The 21,018-nt window shown below is 43.9% G+C and overlaps 1 protein-coding gene across 4 annotated transcripts in view; it reads right to left on the minus strand.

The window, feature by feature from the left end:
- Positions 1–2,079: 2,079 nt before the first annotated feature.
- Positions 2,080–21,018, minus strand: part of LOC105017521 (1-phosphatidylinositol 4,5-bisphosphate phosphodiesterase beta-4) — a 99,948-nt gene continuing 81,009 nt past the window's right edge. For 3 of the 4 annotated variants that reach the window (XM_010882194.4, XM_020056451.3, XM_020056450.3), the window contains exons 26-40: positions 20,254–20,356; positions 19,838–20,002; positions 17,757–17,961; positions 16,121–16,209; positions 15,190–15,340; positions 14,827–14,879; positions 14,496–14,561; positions 13,822–13,937; positions 13,039–13,114; positions 10,893–11,068; positions 8,892–8,993; positions 8,118–8,175; positions 7,697–7,783; positions 7,513–7,549; positions 2,080–5,479 (exon numbers count right to left, since the gene is read on the minus strand). In XM_010882194.4, the coding sequence (XP_010880496.2) occupies positions 5,391–5,479; positions 7,513–7,549; positions 7,697–7,783; positions 8,118–8,175; positions 8,892–8,993; positions 10,893–11,068; positions 13,039–13,114; positions 13,822–13,937; positions 14,496–14,561; positions 14,827–14,879; positions 15,190–15,340; positions 16,121–16,209; positions 17,757–17,961; positions 19,838–20,002; positions 20,254–20,356 (1,573 nt within the window). In that variant the 3' untranslated portion in view covers positions 2,080–5,390. The remainder of the gene's footprint in view (positions 5,480–7,512; positions 7,550–7,696; positions 7,784–8,117; positions 8,176–8,891; positions 8,994–10,892; positions 11,069–13,038; positions 13,115–13,821; positions 13,938–14,495; positions 14,562–14,826; positions 14,880–15,189; positions 15,341–16,120; positions 16,210–17,756; positions 17,962–19,837; positions 20,003–20,253; positions 20,357–21,018) is intronic. The other variant, XM_010882195.4, reaches the window with a different exon arrangement.

Here is a 21,018-nt window from a genome sequence, read left to right on the forward strand (position 1 = left end):
CTGGACAGGGGCATGTTTACCAGTGTGTTGCATCCCCTCTTCTTTTAACAATACTGTTGGGAACTGAGGAGACCAATTAATGTAGTTTGGAAAGAGAAATGCATCTTAATGCGCCAAATGTTTTCAATGGGAGACAGATTTGGACTGCAGACAGGTCAGTTTAGCACCCAGACTCTTTACTATGGAACTATGCTGTTGTAATACAGTGGGGAGAACAAGTATTTGATACACTGACGATTTTGCAGGGTTTCCCACTTACAAAGCATGTAGAAGTCTGTAATTTTTATCACAGGTACTCTTCAACTGTGAGTGACGGAATCTAAAACAAAAATCCAGAAAATCACACTGTATGATTTTTAAGTAATTAATTAGCATTTTATTGCATGACATAAGTATTTGATACATCAGGACAGCAGAACTTAATATTTGGTACAGAATATTAATATTTGGTACAGAAACTTAATATTTGTTTGCAATTACAGAGATCATACGTTTCCTGTAGTTCTTGACCTGGTTTGCACACACTGCAGCAGGGAATTTGACCCACTCCTCCATATAGACCTTCTCCAGACCCTTCAGATTTTGGGGTTGTCGCTGGGCAATAAGGACTTTCAGCTCCCTCCAAAGATTTTCTATTGGGTTCAGGTCTGGAGACTGATTAGGTCACTCCAGGACCTTGAGATGTTTCTTACGGAGCCACTCCTTAGTTGCCCTGGCTGTGTTTCGGGTTGTTGTCATGCTGGAAGACCCAGCCATGACCCATCTTCTATGGTCTTACTGAGGGAAGGAGGTTGTTGGCCAAGATCTCGTGATACATGGCCCCATCCATCCTCCCCTCAATACGGTGCAGTCGTCCTATCCCCTTTGCAGAAAAGCATCCCCAAAGAATGATGTTTCCACCTCCATGCTTCAAGGTTGGGATGGTGTTCTTTGGGTTGTATTCATCCTTCTTCTTCCTCCAAACAAGGCAAGTGGAGTTTAGACCAAAAAGCTCCATTTGTCTCATCAGACTACATGACCTTCTACCATTCCTCTTCTGGATCATCCAGATGGTCATTGGCAAACTTCAGACGGGCCTGGACATGCGCTGGCTTGAGCAGGGGGACCTTGCGTACGCTACAGGATTTTAAACCATGACGGCGTAGTGTGTTACTAGTGTGTTACTTTGAGACTGTGGTCCCAGCTCTCTTCAGGTCATTGACCAGGTCCTGCTGTGTAGTTCTGGGCTGATCCCTCACCTTCCTCATGATCATTGATGCCCCGCGAGATGAGAGCTTGCATGGAGCCCCAGACTGAGGGAGATTGACCGTCATCTTGAACTTATTCCATTTTCTAATAATTGCACCAACAGTTTCTGCCTTCAAACCAAGCTGCATGCCTATTGACCTGTAGCCCATCCCAGCCTTGTGCAGGTCTACAATTTTATCCCTGATGTCCTTACACAGCTCTCTGGTCTTGGCCATTGTGGAGAGGTTGGAGTCTGTTTGATTGAGTATGTGGACAAGTGTCTTTTATACAGGTAACGAGTTCAAACAGGTGCATTTAATACAGGTAATGAGTGGAGAACAGGAGGGCTTCTTAAAGAAAAACAAACAGGTCTGTGAGAAACGGAATTCTTACTGGTTGGTAGGTGATCAAATACTTATGTCATGCAATAAAATGCAAATTAATTATTTTAAAAAATCATACAATGTGATTTTCTGGAGTTTTGTCTCTCATAGTTGAAGTGTACCTATGATAAAAATTACAGACCTCTACATGCTTTGTAAGGAGGAAAACCTGCAAAATCTGCAGTGTATCAAATACTTGTTCTCCCCACTGTATGTGAAGAATGTAGTTTGGCATTGTCTTGCTAAAACAAGCAAGGCCTTCCCTGAAAAAGACATTGTCAGGATGGCAGCATATGTTGCTCCAAAACCTGTATATATTGTTCAGCATTAATGGTGCCTTCACAGATGTGCATGTCACCCATGCCGTGTGCACTAATGCACCCCCATGCCATCACGGATGCTGGTTTTTGCACTGTGTGCTGATAAGAATAATACATTTAATAACCAATCAAGCTACTGACCTGTTGCCAACTGACCTAATTAGTTGTGTGTTATTCCACCAGGTTTAGGTTTTTAGCCTTATACGACTTTTCCAGTCTTTTGATGCCTCTGTTCCCACTTTTTTGAAGGGTTGCTGGCATCAAATTCAAAGTGGGCATATATTTTTCAAAAAGCAATAAAATGTCTCAGTTTCAACATTTGATATGTTGTCTTTGTAATATTTTGTATTGAATATTGGGTTAAAATTATTTGCATTCTGTTTTTCTTTACATTTTAGGCAGTGTCCCACCCTTTTTTCGTAACAGGGTTGTAATTTATCATTTAACTTTCTATTAGGACTGTCCAAGTGAACACATGCAAATAATTTAAAATACAGTGTCTAATGCTGGTAATGTTTTTTTTGCCTTTAACGCATTTTAAATTTTTTAACCTCAGAGCCATCTATAGTTAATGCTTGAATTTAATGGGAGCTGTCAGGATTATAGTAGGCTACTCGCCTGTACCTTCTGTTTACCAGTATTGCCAGTTGACGTGTTCTGAGCACTTTGGGTTTTTTCCCCAATATATTAAGCATTGGTGTCTTAAATGCTTGATGTTAGTGTTAACACGGCTCTAGTTTATGAATCCTACCTAACAATGTGTTAGTAGGCTACACAACTGCTAGTTTAAATGGATGCGTGGAAATAGGAATATCGCTCCTTGAGTCCACCAACTCAATCTCTTTCCAAAAAACCCATCGAATGAAAAGGCCAGCCATGCCTTCCTTCAGTTGGACCTTCTTCACCAACTGGTGATGAGACTTTGTGTTGCGTGAACCCACCTGCTAACACCTTGCTTGCAGATTGGTAGGTTGTCATCATTTTTGTTTTGTTTTTGCTTACCTAAGCATAAGCCAAATGTCATCGCCAGTCTCGTTTCCAACTAAGCATATTCTAATAGTGGAAATAACAAACAACTTGAGGGCGCTGTATAAATGACTGATCTCCCCTGATTAATATTTGTATATAAACATCTCTAGCAACCTTGACTGCTTTATGCCATTGCCTATTTGAGTTGCCTATTTTATGCATTTGGTTACATTTTGGGAATTGTTTAATAGAGACACAGGTATTTAGTTGTGGCTAACCATCTCTCAGGAAAGCTAATTTTCACAGGCCTCCACCTGAACACTATTCTAACAACATTTCAGCCTAAATATCAAAGTACAATACCATGAAAAGCGTAGGTGTGACACATTGTTGGATCAAATGCCTGCACACCCTGCAGCTCTCCAGATAAGAAAGGCAAATATGTGTTTTATACAGCAGCCTGACGTAGCAGTTGTGGTAATTGGTATCTTAATCAAGAGAACAATATAAGATGGGAGAACTATGGGATCATAGACCAGCAACCTTTTATTTAGATTTACATGGGCTACATATAGATAGATATAGAACATTTAGATAAATCAGGATTGATTATTTTAATCGTTCGACAGCAATACTTTTAATATATTTTTTATTCAAAAGTGTTTCTGTGTTATTAATATTTGTAATATAGAATAGTTAAGTGCCCAAAAACTTGTTTTGTTTTCTTGGGCACCAGCCCCTTGAAAAGGGCTGGTGCACCATGCAACTCCTGGGCTGAAAGAGTCCCACTCCGGCCTTATGCTACATAGATGAAACAGAATGCAAACGTTGATGGCTCGGCGGAAAAGAAAGTGAGAACCAGCGGACCCTGCACATACTGAGCACATGTGCACATTAAAGCAAGTCAGCAGCTTTTTTTCCAAAAAAACAAAAAAACTGTCTGTCCTCAAAGTCACGTATTATCAACCTTGATATGTACAGCTCACTTGTACTTTGAACTGCAAAATAAGTACAGGTTGGCAGGTCTGTCAGCAGTCAATGAAGTGGATTTCTACAAAGACTTGCACTTTCACCCAATAAAACATCCGGGTTATACTTTTCATTTTTTTTATCTAGAAGCTCCTAAAGAAGCATGCTATTCTGAGCTGCTATGGGAAACTGTTGTCAGCTAAATCAGTGGCCACTGAATTGATATTTGTAAGCGTATAATAACCATGTAATGACCGTGTGATAATAATTGATGAAATAAGCCAGAAATAAACATACCTAATCTCCCTAGACTCCTGCTGGATAAAGGACAAGCCAGAACTTTACAGCGATTTTTTACAGTTGAGGTATAGTCCGAAGAGCTCCTCAGGGAGCACATATTCTGAACAATGCTTTAATTCATTGTTTGATTCGCATTACTACTTACACAGAGTCAAAGAGCTGTGAAAACACATTGTTGAAACTGGATCCACAAAGGATTTAATGGACAAGGGGGACATTCTTTATAAGTGCCACTGACAATACATCAACTGGTTATTTCTGAAGTAGCTTATAAAATGTCTTGCAACAAAGTGGAAAACACTGGTTCATACAAACATCCTCCATCTGTAGACTTCCAGCAGTGTGGAAGAATCAAAACCATTCTCTGCTAATGGCTTTCATTTATATTTATTTAATTTTTTTTAGATAAAATCATAGAATAAATATTTGGATGAAATTAAACTGTGCGTGATGGACAAGCTGCAGTGTTTATGACTGTGTGACATTGGGCTTCAATTTCCTCCGCATGGGATTTGTCCAGCGTTTGTTTTCTTTTCTCTTCTTACATTCTCTCAGACCGGAGAGAAAAGCGTGCCCTGCTACATTTCCCACCTGGGTTATGTTGGCCTACCACATATAAAGTGCTTAGGACATTACTTTAACTCTCGTGTGACATACAGTATAATCCACATATATTGTGCTGACGTAAAATGTATAACATGTCGTCACCCCCCCCCCCTTTCATGTTCTGGTACCGTTAAAAATACAAAACAAGTCTTAAAAGATTTTGAGCAGACATGAAAACTGAAGAACAGACGTTGTAATAAGTGTGTGTGTGTATGATGTGTACAAATATCCGTGTATGGTAGCAAAGGCTATTGATAATACCTGCAAACATGGCTGCCTTTAAAAACCAGATTTAAAAAGATGGAGATGTAGAAAAAGCTCACCCCAGTGTAATGGAGTAGATGGAGTTGGGGGTTAGAAGTGGAGGATGGCAGGTCACTTCCGGAGCGGTGTGTATGATGAGCCAGTAAGGGTTGAGTGGGGAAAGGGTCAGAGGGCAGACAGAGGGGGTGATGTACAGTGTTAGGGAACCAAGGCAGGATGGGGATGATAGGAGTGTGTGTGTGGAGTGGATGGAATCCATGGTGTGTCTGTTGAGGCTAGTGTGTGTGTGCGTCTACGTCTAAAGGAGCAGTGTGTGTGCGTGTGCGTGTATGTGTGTGTGTGTTTCTGACTCTCAGGGGTTGGTGGGAGTGGCTAAACCACCGTGGCTGGTCTGCGTTCCATCTCCTCCTCCAACTTCACCATCTGCTGAATGTCCTTGGCCTGGAAGGAACCCAACACAAACACATGTTACACACACACACACAGACGCGCGTTACACACACAGACATCTCCTAACATAAGAATCCAGATTGTACTGCAGAAGCACATCCATACATTAGTCTGAATGACGGTAACAGAACAACTATCTGAACTGGGCCAGCCCAAACTAACTCCTCTGGTCCTGGCCCGTTGTTGCAGCTTAGCATGACGACCAGCTTCTCACCAGTGATCCAATCTGCTGTATGGCTATCGGACTGGATTGAATGCATATTAATACGACACATGGAACCGGAGTCACCGTTCAGTCATTTGTCCATTCTTTTAATTCTGTTTGTATTCATTTAATCCAAGTCAATAGGCAAACCACAGACTGCTAACGTTTGCCTCAACCGGATCCATGTGTCTACAGGCAGGCAGTGAAGCAGAAGGACCCCCGGGTCGGTGTGTTTTGTAACGCTGCCCTGACTCATCATAATGATCAATGACTACATGAATACTCTACCGACACATTAAGTGCTGCATATTAAAAGGTTGCCGTGTGGTTTCACAACACAAAGACGGGCACCGATTCTCTCTCTGTTTACATCACTCGCCCGTCCTGCTTTAAAGTGTATACAGTGTACCGTCACCGGCCACTTCATTAGGTACACCTCCATTTTGCCTTGAGAACTGCCTTCATTCTTCGTGGCGTAGGTTCTACAAGTGCTGGAAACATTCCTCAGAGATGTTGGTCCATATTGACATTATAGCATCACCAGAATCTCCCATTCCGCCATATCCCAAAGATGCTCTATTAGAATTTAGATCTGGTGACACTGGAGGCCATTTGACTACAGTGAACGCATTGTCATGTCCAAGAACCCAGTTTGAGATGATGTGAGCTTTGTAACATGGCACATTATCCTGCTGGAAGTAGCCATTAGAAGATAGGTACACTGTGGTCATGAAGGGATTGACATGGTCAGTATCAAAACTCAGGAAGGCTGTGGCGTTTAAACGATACTCAATTGGTAATAAGGGGTCCAAAGTGTGCCAAGAAAATATCCCCCACACCATTACACCACCACCACGAGCCTGAACCATTGATACAAGGCAGGATGGATCCATGCTTTCATGTTGTTTATGCCAAATTCTGACCATAGCATCTGGATGTCGCAGCAAAAATCGAGACTCATCAGACCATGAAACGTTTTTTTTCAATCTTCCAATATTTGTGGGCCTGTGCAAATTGTAGCCTCAGTTTCCGGTTCTTAGCTGACAGGGATGGCACCCGGTGTGGTCTTCTGCTGCAGGAGCCCATTTGCTTCAGGGTTCGACGTGTTGTGCATTCAGAGATGCTCTTTTGCAGAATTTGGTTGTATTTGACTGGTTATTTGAGTTACTGTTGCCTTTCTAACAACTTGAACCAGTCCGGCCATTCTCCACTGACCTCTGCCATCAACAAGGCATTTTCACGCAGAGAACTGCCGCTAACTGGATATTTTATATTTTTCTGACCAATCTCTGTAAACCTTAGAGATGGTTGTGCTGGTAAATCCCAATAGATCAGCACTTCCTGAAATACACAAACCAGCCATCTGGCACCAACAACATTCAAATTCACTTAAATCATCTTCCTCATTCTGATGCTTGGTTTGAACTTCAGCAGATCGTCTTGAGTTGCTGCCAAGTTATTGGCTGATTACATATTTGCGTTAACGAGCAGTTTAAAAGGTGTACCTAATGAAGTGGCTGGTGAGTGTACTCAACTGTACTGGGCAAAAAGGACCTGCTTTAGTGTATCCAACTTAACAACACAGATGTACATTAAAACAAACTAAACAGAGTAGGGAAAATGAAGCAATTTAAAAATGAGAGTAAAGGGAATATCCAATGCAACAAGGGGTTCTGATATCAGTTCAACAGAGGAAGGAAAGAGTGAGAGAGTACTGGGACAGAATGACTGAAGTTTGACAGGGGAATGTTGGCTTGAAAGATGTGGAAACTAGATCAGAGAGAGGGGTCAGGAAGATGGGACGGATGGAAGCGCCTACCTTGACACTGTTTATTGGCATGGTGTGATTTCAAAAGCTGTGCAAAAAAAACAAGCAAATCATATCATTGAAGGGAGGTGAGAGGACATACATGTGATATACATGTACCAGCTGTGAGAAACGACAACAAATAATGATATCATGGTTCATGGGCTAATCTGACCTCAGCTTGGATGTTAGCTACCTGCTCGTTGAACTTGTCCAGTTTCTCAAGCTGTTCTTTCTGAGACTTCTCCAGTGTCTCCATCTCCTTCTGATGCTTCATAGCCAGCTATGATGGTGGGGGAGGGGAGAGTAGCAATATGGGACAAAGTAAACCATTAACATACTAAAGCGGTGGCTGATTCACCTCAATTCAGCATCAGATAATAAAAAGAAATAAGGCGCTATATCATTTAAACCATTGCAATTATAGACCATCGTACAACAATTCTTGCATAATTTCTAATCCGTCTGTTGTTTTTGCTCTTGCGTTCTCTTTTCTTCTTCCCGTGAAAACCCATCTCCAGCAACACACTTCCCCACCCCCTTATTCCTCCTTCAATGGTTTTCCATCCTCCCACTCATTCCAAAGAATTTGAGTTAGCAGAAGATGGAATACCAACCCGCTTCCTCTCCTCCAGGAACTTTTTGGTGTTGCTGCTGTTCAACTCCCTGACTCTCCTGGGGACAGAACATGAGTGAAGAGATTATAGAGTGATTAGAGTCAACAAGTAAACATACAGTATGAAGGATGATCGTAGGGGAGGCATAAGACTTACTTAGTCTATATTTGAGTATGTGAGTGGAGCTTAATGTTTGGAAATCCCACTCCTCTCACCACTCTCCACAAAAAATTGCACCTTGCTTACAGGAGGAAAACATCTGCTCCATATTCCTCCATTCTTTGTTTTTTAAAAACATTATTTAACAAACACCCATCTGCAACATCTACTTTTGCATTTATCTAGACTGCAATTTGGTTTTGAACTAGGCTTTCTGAGGAGAAGCACTCAACATTTCAACAGCATGTCGTAGGTTATGACTAAATAAAAACATTATTTATTCATATATATTTGTTGTTGAGAATGGCATTCTTATATTCTGCTTTTATTCTGTTTGACACTCTTCTGGACCGTGGAGAAACCCTGTCTGTAACATTACAGTTCACTGCATGGTGCTAGTAGTTAGGGCCACTGACATTGTTAACAAAACCATAACTTAATAAAATTGTACACTATCACAAAACAACATTGTCTCATTGTGCCAACTACCCAACAGGCTCCTCTGAAATATATTCAGCCGAGATACGCTGCTTCTTATCAAACCACTCGCTCAACCGGTTCATCCGAACTACAAGGTGGGATAAAACGGTTTGCTAGGCTGTCGACCTGACCCACCTCTCCCTCTCAGCCTTGTTCTTGATGGTCTTGTCCTGGCTGATGGCCTTGCTGTTCTCCATGGAGGTCTTAGCCTGGTTGGCCCTCATGTCCTTGCTCTGTCTGGGTGGGCAGACGGGACAACATGGAAGGTGATCACACACACTTGACAGGACAAACTCAGTGGCATATCTACCTGGTCCACTCTACAACATTAACATGCAACAGTCCAATGCCTTTCTTTGTGATACAGCACAATACTACCTAACTGTTATACTGTATACTTCTTTCGCTTTCACCCTACTTTCCTCTGCAATTTCATGATGTCCAATTTGTGATTAAGGCTGTGTTTCCACTTCAATGGAGCTCTAAAGAGCAATGAGGCAAAGCACCTATATATGATTACTAACCCCCCCAAACTGTGCTGGCCAATCGCATTGCTTTCCACAGAATCCCTGGGCTAATCCACATGCAGGATGTTAGCTGCATCAGTTAGCAGCGTAACAATGACACAGCTAACTGTGAGGTAGGGATAGTACCCCTGTGCATTTTTCTAATTACATAGGCTTATGTATTTAGGCTGAATTATCATTTTAGATGTAAATGTATAGTCTAAACACACCTCGAATACACAGAGCCTTGTAAAAGTATTCAAGCCCCCGACAAATTTTCAAATTTCATTAAAAATAAATTGTACATTGAAAATAACTGAAGTATGTTTGTTGTATTAGTATTCAATCCCTGTGCTGTAGAATATCCCAGTTTACACAATTACCTTACCATTGACCTACACATGTTAACACAGTTACTTTCAGAGTTTCTTGAGAAAAAAAAAACCCTGTTGAAGGATCAATGGCCAGGTATTTTTTCTACATAAGCTAGACATAAATTAATACAAAATAATATCCACTGTTTAGATATCCCAGTGAGCAAAGTAGGAAAATATTAATTGGAAAGGGGAAGCAGCATCACATAACCAAGGCACTGCCAAGATAACTCCCCCTCAAAACCTAGCACTTGAACAAGGAAACTGAAGAGAAGCCACAGTAAGACCAGCAATCACTTTCAAGGAGCTATAGAGTTTAGTATCTAGGAGTGGGGTAATGGTGCAATGGTCAACCATATCAAGAGCTCTGTATAAAACTAGCCTTTACTGAAGGGTGGCAAGCAAGAAGCCATTACTCAAAAACATCTGAAAGCAAGGAAGTGGGAAAAGGTTTTCTGGTCAGACGAAAACAACAGAGCTTTTTGGCCAGAAGTCAAAGTATTTTGGCCAGAAGACTCAACACACACTATACATATAGTAAAGTATGGTGGTGGCAGCACCATAATGTGGGGATGCTTCTCATCAGCAGGGACTGGGCATATTGATAAAACTGAAAAACGAGTGGACCTAAATACAGGAATATATTGCAAGAAACCCTATTTCAGTTTGCTAAAAAACTAAACTCAGCAGGACAATGATCCCAAGAACAAGGCCAAAGCAACATTGGAGTAACTCAAGAACAAAAAGGACCATGAAGGTGAATGTCCTAAAGAAGCCTAGATGAAGTCCGTATCTCAATCCAATTGAGAATCTATGACACCATTTGTGGCAAATTGTGCTCCACATACATTGAGCTCTACATATTTCGCAAACTGTGCGCAAAGCGTGTACGTACTTAGCAAAACACAGAAAGTTGTTATTACAGCAGAAATGACTCTACAAAACATGATGTGTAGAGTTAAATACTTATGCAGGCAATAATTTTGTTTCTTACCAGTATTTGTCAACATAAAACCAATGTCACCTTAAAATAATTGACAGTCAAACAGAAGAAAATGTCAATGTACCGGTTATAATTCAGTAATAAGTGGAATCGTCTGGGGGTTCGACCACTTTGCCAGGCACTGTACAGACATACAGTACATAGCAATAAATGCACACCATGTATCCCATATGAGTTACACATTTGAGCACTGTGGTCAGCAGATTGGTTCATGTGTTGCAGATTCAGGGCTAGTCGGGTGAGGTTCTCTCACCGTTCGTGGATTAGTTTCAGGGACAGAGTCTGCTGCTCTTGGACGCTGCTCAGAAGTTTCTTTAAGTGTTCACACTGTTGGACCACATGGATGTCTTTCATGTCCTGCTCTATGCTGCTGTGGGAATTGATCATCTCGGACCACTCCTTGGTGTGCTGGGCTGTGATGTCCTTCACCTGTAAGACACACGACACATGCTCACACACTGCCCTGATCAGTGTAGCCAGGCTGGGCTAGGATTTACCTCACCGGAAATGCACACGTTATACAAACGCCTATACACAACACATCCTTAATGTGGCACGCTGCGGTGACAACTGCGTTAAAGCAGTACAAACGCCTATACACAACACATCCTTAATGTGGCACGCTGCGGTGACAACTGCGTTAAAGCAGTACAAACGCCTATACACAACACATCCTTAATGTGGCACGCTGCGGTGACAACTGCGTTAAAGCAGTACAAACGCCTATACACAACACATCCTTAATGTGGCACGCTGCGGTGACAACTGCGTTAAAGCAGTACAAACGCCTATACACTACACATCCTTAATGTGGCACGCTGCGGTGACAACTGCGTTAAAGCAGTACAAACGCCTATACACTACACATCCTTAATGTGGCACGCTGCGGTGACAACTGCGTTAAAGCAGTACAAACGCCTATACACTACACATCCTTAATGTGGCACGCTGCGGTGACAACTGCGTTAAAGCAGTACAAACGCCTATACACAACACATCCTTAATGTGGCACGCTGCGGTGACAACTGCGTTAAAGCAGTACAAACGCCTATACACTACACATCCTTAATGTGGCACGCTGCGGTGACAACTGCGTTAAAGCAGTACAAACGCCTATACACAACACATCCTTAATGTGGCACGCTGCGGTGACAACTGCGTTAAAGCAGTACAAACGCCTATACACAACACATCCTTAATGTGGCACGCTGCGGTGACAACTGCGTTAAAGCAGTACAAACGCCTATACATAACACATCCTTAATGTGGCACGCTGCGGTGACAACTGCGTTAAAGCAGTACAAATGCTCCTGTGACACATTCCTAGAAAGCCAGAGTAAAAGGCCGGGGCACGTTGCTGAATTGGTTTAGGTGTGAACACGTGTTTGAGTGTATTTACCGTTGTCAGTTACGTTTATTTAACCAAGCAGTACTTGAATACGAACATCGCCACGTAATCCTTGAATGTGTACATTCCTTTTCTATGCATGGGTTACTCTATCAATTGTAATGCATATGTCACATGTAGTTAACTAGCTGGTGGATGTAAACTGTGATCTTCCCTGAAAAACAGCCTCTATAGGTCCAGAACATCATCTGTTTAGGTGGCAAAGCTGGTCAGAAAAAAAGCTAGCTGATGGACGTTAACAATGTTCTTCCATAACAAAAAAACATCAAAACAACAAAATATAGCCACATGATTCAAAATAGTTGCTAACAAAATCAAAAAGGTACTGCATTCACTGGTCATTGTTCTGATTACTGGTCAACTGTCATGACAGTTCCATAATGTTTCTTATTTCATGTTAACAACGTGTTTTTAACATGGTCATTTTGAAATGCAAACACCCAACGGCATTCCATAATTAGTATCCACATTGAATCAATGAAATCAACTTTTTCACCAAGAGTAAGAAAATCACATCCCTACCAAACTTGACCAATGACTAAAATGTTGTAGATTTTGGTTCCTTGACTTTGAGTTGCTTTAAAGACAAATGTTGTGCACAAGAACACTCAAATAGAAGACCAAAACCACCAAATACATCACAAAATGGTGTCATAATGCACCTGTGCTGCGTAATCTACAGCATTGCGATTGGTAAGCATGCGCTCCTAACGACGAAGTATGCCCAGACCTTAAGGGCCTACTTCAATCAAAACTGCAATGCAGTATTTTTCAGGCCAAATTGACATAATGGTCCTGTTAAAAACCTCGAACCTGGATTACTCCACTCAAAGGAACACTTTCACTTTTCAACACCAAGTGTGTGGTCAAAAACGTATGAATAGAATAAATGAAGACACTAAATATATAGCTGGTGCAGGTTTGAATGAATCTTAGCCTAAATAATATTTCTCCACCGCTCACAGAAATTGGATGACATTTCAGGGTTTACCTTAGCTTTGTGGTCAGTGGTCAGTTTCTCCACTTTACTCTCAGTCTCCTTCTTCAACTCCTGACAGTTGTTTTCACTTTGAACAAAAACACAATATTCACATCAAATTTGGATTAATCAGGAACTACACTATTTTTAGTAATTTGGTAAAAATAAGTCCACGATGAATAAATTCACATTTAATGTCTTTCTGGCAGAACTACATATTTAAGCAACAGAGGCATGTATACAGCCAATATCACAGGTAAGGGCTGTTCTTAGGCATGATGTAATGCAGAGTTCCCGGATACAGCTGTTTGCTGTGGTATTAGCCATATACCAGTTACCAAAGTAAGACATTACAGTAGTAAATTACAGAAATAAATTACAGTAGTAAAAATAAATGTTTTGTAATCCCTATGGTACACCTAAAGGCACCTAAAGGCCAATATTGAGCCAATAAACCACGCCTAAGAACTGTTCTTAAACACATGGCATTGTGAAATGCCTGGACACGGCACTTAGCTGGGGTATGTTGGCGCTTTATCACTAACTCCCAAGAAGCTGTGTATTAACTGACTATCAAAACAATTACTGTAGAGCAGTCAAAAGACAGGATGTACTTAAACACACTTATTGCTTAAATATACCACATCTTTTAGCAAATGATCTTCCAGGATCCAATCCAAACCAATCTTTTTCTAACCCATGAATGTTTGGGTTCAAATGACTTTGAAAGTTTAATCATTACTGACTGACTGACTGACTGACTGACTGACTGACGATTTCGATCCTGATATTCACCCCCTTTTTTTGATGGCCTTCTCTAGCAGTTTCTCCAGCGTCAACTTGTCCTTGTCATGCAGCGCGATCATCTTGTCCACCTGGGTGCAGTGGGACTTCTGCATGATGGTGCGGTCCTGCGACAGAAACCCCAACGTATCACGGATGAGAGCAGGTTTGAGAAGATTCACGGCCAGATATTCGGCATTATAAGCCAGGCAGAACATATAGCTGAAAGGATGAATCACTGGCTAGGGGCGTATATCATTTCTAAAACATCAGGTTGATTGTGGTAATTGTTATGATATAGGTGCTGAGAGCCCACCGGGAACTGCACTCAACCTTCCATTTGAATAACCTTCTGTTATAACGAAAACAAAACAGATTGTCATTCCATTGCCGGTTGCGTAAGAAGTGATTTCATAAGGACTTGGTGTTACTGATTCAAGTGTGTTTGTGAGGGGGTCGTCTTAGCAAGTCTAATTAGTCTGTCCGTTCTCTGATGAGATCAAAGACAATCAACTTCCCTCTGTGTCACGGGCAGCAACAGGGAGCACTCAAGTGTGTGGGTCAGACAACAATGGACTAGGAAAGGAAAGAACCTCTCTCACGCTCTCTGTCCTTGGATCAATAAATTGACCCTGAGGTTGAGTGATCTATCCTAGTACCTCTGGACACTTAAGACATCAACCCACCTTTACATGCTTCTTCTTTAGAGAGTTCAGCTCTTTTTGCTGCTTCTTAATCAGTTTAAGGTATGTCTGAGGAGTACAAAAACAGATAATTGAAGCCAGATTTTATTGATCCAATCTGCAAGATTAAACACAGACTTTGGGAGGAATGAGACTAGTCTACACTTCTGTGCTTCTCCACCTGGATCCATTAGTCTGACTGGTGTTAGTAAATACAATGAGTTGATGAGAAATGAAGAAAGTGCAGAACCATGGTAGAGGAGTGATTCAGAAACCTCAGGGAACTGTTAAGGTTAGGGTAACAGGTTATCCATTTCAAAGGGGCTAGTCTTACCTTCATCTGTTTCAAGTCATCAATGTTCACATGAGGCACAAGGGCATTTGTATCTACAAAAAGAGAAAATGAAATTGCACCAATGTTAGGTCCCAGAAGGTATGTGTGAGTGTGTGTAAATAATTTGTGTGGCAATAATTTGCCTGGTCACAATTATAATTTAGACTGTCTGTCAATGTACTGAGGAACAGATCACATCATGCAACTGCATTCGGCCTGCACCATTCTGCGCAGAAAAAGGCTGTTTTTTGCCTAAGTAGTTAGGTTTATGGTAAAGATTACAATTAGGTTTAGAGATAAGGTTAAGGTTAGGGTTATTTTGCGGTCTCCAATGTCAAATGTTTATTAGCGTGTGCTTCGAACCCTTCTTGGTCTCTGTGCTGTTGTTCTGGGCAGACGAGGACTGAGCCGGGTCTGAACTGGTCTGCGGCGTCACACTGGCCTTCACGTTGGCGTTAACCTTCCCTTTTTTATCATTCTTCAAACTCTCATTTGGCACGTCTGCTATGTCACTCTGGAGAGGGAGGGAGGGGAGAAGAGAGGGAGGGAGGGGAGAAGAGAGAGAGGGAGGGAGGGGAGAAGAGAGGGAGGGAGGGAGGGGAGAAGAGAGGGGAGGGGAGGGGAGGGGAGGGGAGGGGAGGGGAGAGAGAGAGAGAGAGAGAGAGAGAGAGAGAGAGAGAGAGAGAGAGAGAGAGAGAGAGAGAGAGAGAGGGAGGGAGGGAGGGAGGGAGGGAGGGAGGGAGGGAGGGAGGAGAGGAGAGGAGAGGAGAGGAGAGAGAGAGAGAGAGAGAGAGAGAGAGAGAGAGAGAGAGAGAGAGAGAGAGAGAGAGAGAGAGAGAGAGAGAGAGAGAGAGAGAGGGAGGGAGGGAGGGAGGGAGGGAGGGAGGGAGGGAGGGAGGGAGGGGAGGGAGGGAGGGAGGGAGGGAGGGAGGGGAGAAGAGCAGGAGTAAGAGAGAAAAGCCTTTTAGGATTATGGATATAAATCATTCTCAAGCACTTTGCAAACAGAAAGTTAATACAGCATTTCCATATAGATAAAAACAGATTTTTTTTCTCTTTTCACCTAGCCTACCCAAACAATGTGTTATTATCCAGGAACATGACTAGATGACAAAGACCGGTCGCTACTTAGACTAGGAAACTAGTACCCAGAACAATTCAACATAAGCCAATATCAACCATATATTGTGATTTTTAGAGGCTGCTGACAGCTAACATGCATCAGAACAGTGGCCCCGGTACAGTATGTTAAGAGGCGACCCAAACCCAACATCCATCAAACAGGTGCTGGTACCGTTTCAATCCCCAGAGCTCTCATCTGATCCGCCCTCTTCTCCGCTATGGACAGGAACTTCTTTGGGTCTGACAGGGCATCCACGATGGCTAGCAGAAGAAAGGGTATGGTCAACAATACCGACTCCAATGTAACGTGTTGTCATGTCAAATAGTAACTTCAATTTCTCCAAGCTCTCTTGTTGCAAGTCTAAACATACCCCAGACACAAGATTAACATGGAGTGATGACATTTTATCCTTCGATTAGATGGTATTAAAGTCTTGCTTTATTTTGACTTGAAATGCTCCAACATCCTGTCAACAATGCTCATGGGTAATCATAACACTAGCCTGGTCTGGGGTTGGCCCATGGGTTGGCCGTTCAAATGTCTGGTGCATCACCCTGCCTGTGTCTGGTGTTAAATGACTATTACACACCATCATTGGCTCTGTGTCATTACTTCTGATGTACAATGCACTGTGGGGTAAAGCCATGCTGGGAGGACTCTCTCACATACTCACTTCTCCCCTATCTCTCCTTTCCTTCCTCTCCCATTTCCTCCCTTCTCTTCTGTTCCCTCTCTCTCTTTCTCATCTCCATCTCTCCTCCCTGGGCTTTCCTCCATCTCTCCTCCCTGGGCTCTCCTCCATCTCTCCTCCATGGGCTCTCCTCCATCTCTCCTCCATGGGCTCTCCTCCATCTCTCCTCCATGGGCTCTCCTCCATCTCTCCTCCCTGGGCTCTCCTCCATCTCTCCTCCATGGGCTCTCCTCCATCTCTCCTCCCTCTCTCATCTCTGTTCCCTCTGTAGTCTCCTTGATCTCATCCTCTTCCTCAGTACTACCTGTCCTTCCTCCCTCAACCCGCTCTCTCCTTTCCTCTCTCTCCCTTCCCCATCCTCCCCCCTCCTCCCCCCTCTCTTTCCAAAGAGCCTTCTGCATCCACTTCAGTATCTGCTTTGAATAAATTGAATATAAATAGATATAAATTGGACCATGTGTGTGTGTGTGTGAAAGAGATGGACAAAGGACCAGCTGATACAGACAATGAAAGCTCAAGTTCCCAGCTCTTTACAATCACACACACATTCTGAATAATACAGAGGTCAATAGAGTTCATTTCTGTGTTGTATGTATTGGGGTTATCTCACACACACACACACACACACACACACACACACACACACACACACACACACACATAATTTTGTAGCCTTGCTTGACCTGAAAGCTAATCCTAACTCAGAAATCTATCCCCTATCCCTTAACTCTAACCTCAATAATGTCATGTTTACGTCTCAAATTGAACTAGTCCTAACGCCTAACCTGTAATGCCTAAGGGACCCCAATTCTAACAATGTCAAAGTATTACCAAAACCTAAACCCTAACCCTGAAATTTAATATTTCCTAGTGGGCACCGGGCCAAAAACAGATTTTTCAGGTGTTACAAATTTTGTGGGGGTCCCCCCCTTCTGTTACAGTAAATGGGATGAAATCTGTGGCTAAAGAAAACATTTGTCAATTCATTTTTTTGTCTTAGGTTTAAGCTGAAGAGTAAAACCGGGGTCAGGGTCTGCATTAATGTTAGGTTTGAATCTTATTTTGACGTCCTAATTTCTCTAGTCGGGTCGGGTGTGTGTGTCGGCATCTCCTCACCTCCGAAGCCTTCAGGGACGTAGGTCTTCAGCACTATGTTACAGAAGACGGTGGGCAGGGACAGAGGCTTGTTCCCTTCGTTGCGTAGAGAGATGTGTCTGTATCCCGCCTGCAGACCCTCCAACGGCAGGATCCTCTGACCAATCAGCTTGTTGTTGTCGTCGTACACGGCGATACGGAGAACGGCCAGATCTGGCAGAATCACCTGGGGGGGGGTTCGAGAGAGGGACGGGCAGAGGGAGAGGGAGATGCACATTCATATCAAGGTCTGATATTAGTAGATGTAGCAAAAATCCTGTGGCTAGCCAGACTTTATTCTGGATATGCTACCATTACACAGCGCACACACAGGGAATCAAGCTGTTTGAGTGTGTGTGTGTGTGTGGTTACGTGTCCAGGGAATGAAGCTGTGTGTGTGTGTATATTTTTATTTGTTTGTGTGTGTGTGTGTGTGTGTGTGTGTGTGTATATATATTGGTCCTGCATTCTGAGATAAGAGAGAAGGAGACAGAAAGAGGATGAGAGAGAGGTGGCTGATTCACAATGGAAGGATAGATAATGGAGAACAACCGTCTAGAGAGGCCGAAAATGTGTGTGTGTTAGTTGTGTGCGCATGCAATGGGATTCCAGATAGTTGTGTACGTGGGCACGTCTGAATTTGTTAACGTGTGTGTATAAGTACAGGCGACTTATTTTCAGCGCTGTGTGAGATGGCCCTCCTGATGGCAGTGTGTGTTTTGTGTGTGGGGACGTCTTCGGCAGCACTGCGGCAGCGGCCGGTGATTGATGGTGTTGAAGTCACAGTCATGGCCGAGAGACTTCCTATTCTGCTGAGAGCAGCACTGTTCACACACAGCCAGCCCCCCCCCCCCCCCCCACACACACACACAGCCAGCCCCCCCCCCCCCCACACACACACACACACACACACAGCCAGCCACCCCCCCCACACACACACACAGCCCCCCCCCCCCCCCCACACACACACACAGCCAGCCCCCTACACACACACACCCCCTACACACACACCCACCCCCTACACACAGCCAACCCCCCCCACACACACCCCCTACACACACACCCCCCACACACAGCCAGCCCCCTACACACAGCCAGCCCCCTACACACACTCACCCCCTACACACAGCCAGCCCCCTACACACAGCCAGCCCCCTACACACACTCACCCCCTACACACACTCACCCCCTACACACACACTCCCCCTACACACACACTCCCCCTACACACACACTCCCCCTACACACACACTCCCCCTACACACACACTCCCCCTACACACACACTCTCACCCCCTACACACAGCCAGCCCCCCACACACAGCCAGCCCCCTACACACAGCCAGCCCCCTACACACAGCCAGCCCCCTACACACAGCCAGCCCCCTACACACACTCACCCCCTACACACACACTCCCCCTACACACACACTCCCCCTACACACACACTCCCCCTACACACACACTCACACACACACACACACACTCTCTCACCCCCTACACACTCTCACACACACACTCTCTCTCTCCCTCTGTTCAATCCCCCGAGCGTCACTCCTCTCCTGTATTCTACCTTTCTTTTCTCTCCCTCAATTACTGTTTCTTGTCATCTTTCTTTTCCCTACATGGTATCTCAAACCTGCTTTATTTTCTGGTCCTCTCCTCCCCATTCAGTCGGTTAATGTTTCTCTCTAACCTTCTCCATCTCTAATGTCTTCTCTCTCATACATCTGTCCCCCCCTCCTCTCCTCTGCAGTGAGGACACACTGAGTGGGTCTGAGTTCCACCCTCTCAGCCTCCCTCCCTCCAGTATAGTGACATCAACTGCGCCTGTCTTCCGTTGTAATTTGTCCCATTCTAACGTCTCTTCTCTGTTCCCGCCGTGAACCTTTCGAACAAACGCCCCTCTCCTCTGGTCACCGTCCTCCCTCTCTAATTCCCATGTCCTCCTCTCCTCTGGTCACGGTCCTCCCTCTCTAATTCCCATGTCCTCCTCTCCTCTGGTCACAGTCCTCCCTCTCTAATTCCCATGTCCTCCTCTCCCCAAGCCTCGTTCCTCCACACCTTCCTGAAGACGAAGGGTTCTTCGTTGTAGGCGGGGTTCAGGCCGTTGTTCATCACCATACGGGTGCGGAACTCTTTGCGGATGGTGTCCGTCGGCAGGCCGTACATGTCCACTTCCACGTAGGTTCCAATCTTCTTGTCGGACAGGAACTGACCAGAGAACACCTGGGGACATAGGTCACGTCAAACTACAACCGCCATACCGCGGAATACAGCATCAAAACGTTTGTACCATGCCCAAAACAAGTCCAGCGGGCCTAAGCTGCTACCCTCGATGTGCATTGAAGAAAAAGGGGTGTATAAACATCGTGGTTATTCAAGGTAGTGGTTTTAAATGGGTGTTAATGTGTGGATGAACATCAAGAAACCCCAGCGACCTCCACTTCCCTGTGCGCCTAGCACCGCGGGTCTGGTACCTGAACACTGCAGGTGGCAGCGATGACCCCGTCCACCGGGGTCTCAGAGAAGGGGTCGAACATCCTGTCGGAGCGGCGCATGAAGTCGGGCTTCAGAAGATACCTGGGGGTATAGGTGAACGGCATCCCCATCAGGGCCAGAGAACCAACCAATGGTTTCAACTCTTTCCCTAATGTGCCAGAAGAGTGTTTCTAAAGGTTTCATATCTTTACAGCTTTGTCAACATGGTGTTGACAGATTTGTATTTTTTTGTTCTTCAATATATCAAGATAAGTGGACCGCTGGTTATAACTAAGGAGTACAGAAAGGATCATTAGTGCTAGTTCATTTTCTGACTTCTCAGAGTGTTTCAGTCAGTCCTAATGATGATAGTGATTCTGCCCTACGTGTGTGAGAGTTAAGATGGGAGATGCATTAGGAGAGAGGGTGCGCGTATGCGTGCGTGTGTGTGTGTGTGTGTGAGAGAGAGGAAGAAAGAGATACTATTACATTCATGGCGTGTGTATGAATAAGACAATAGTTAAAGGGGAGAGAAGCATTAGAAGCATATTAAGAGATAGTGGTGTGTGTGAGAGACATTAGTTAAGGGTGAGGTTCCCATTAGAAGAGCATTAAGAAATAGGGGTGTTTCTGTCATTACTGATCTCCTCCCATATGAAATATCTGACATTAGTAGTGAAAGCCTAGCCCCGGGATAAAAGAACAGGGCCAGTGAGAGCAGAGAAACAGAGTTAGAGGAGAGAAACAGAGGAGGGGGAGGGAGA

Source organism: Esox lucius, chromosome 18, assembly GCF_011004845.1.
Source record: "Esox lucius isolate fEsoLuc1 chromosome 18, fEsoLuc1.pri, whole genome shotgun sequence".
Taxonomy (NCBI): domain Eukaryota; kingdom Metazoa; phylum Chordata; class Actinopteri; order Esociformes; family Esocidae; genus Esox; species Esox lucius.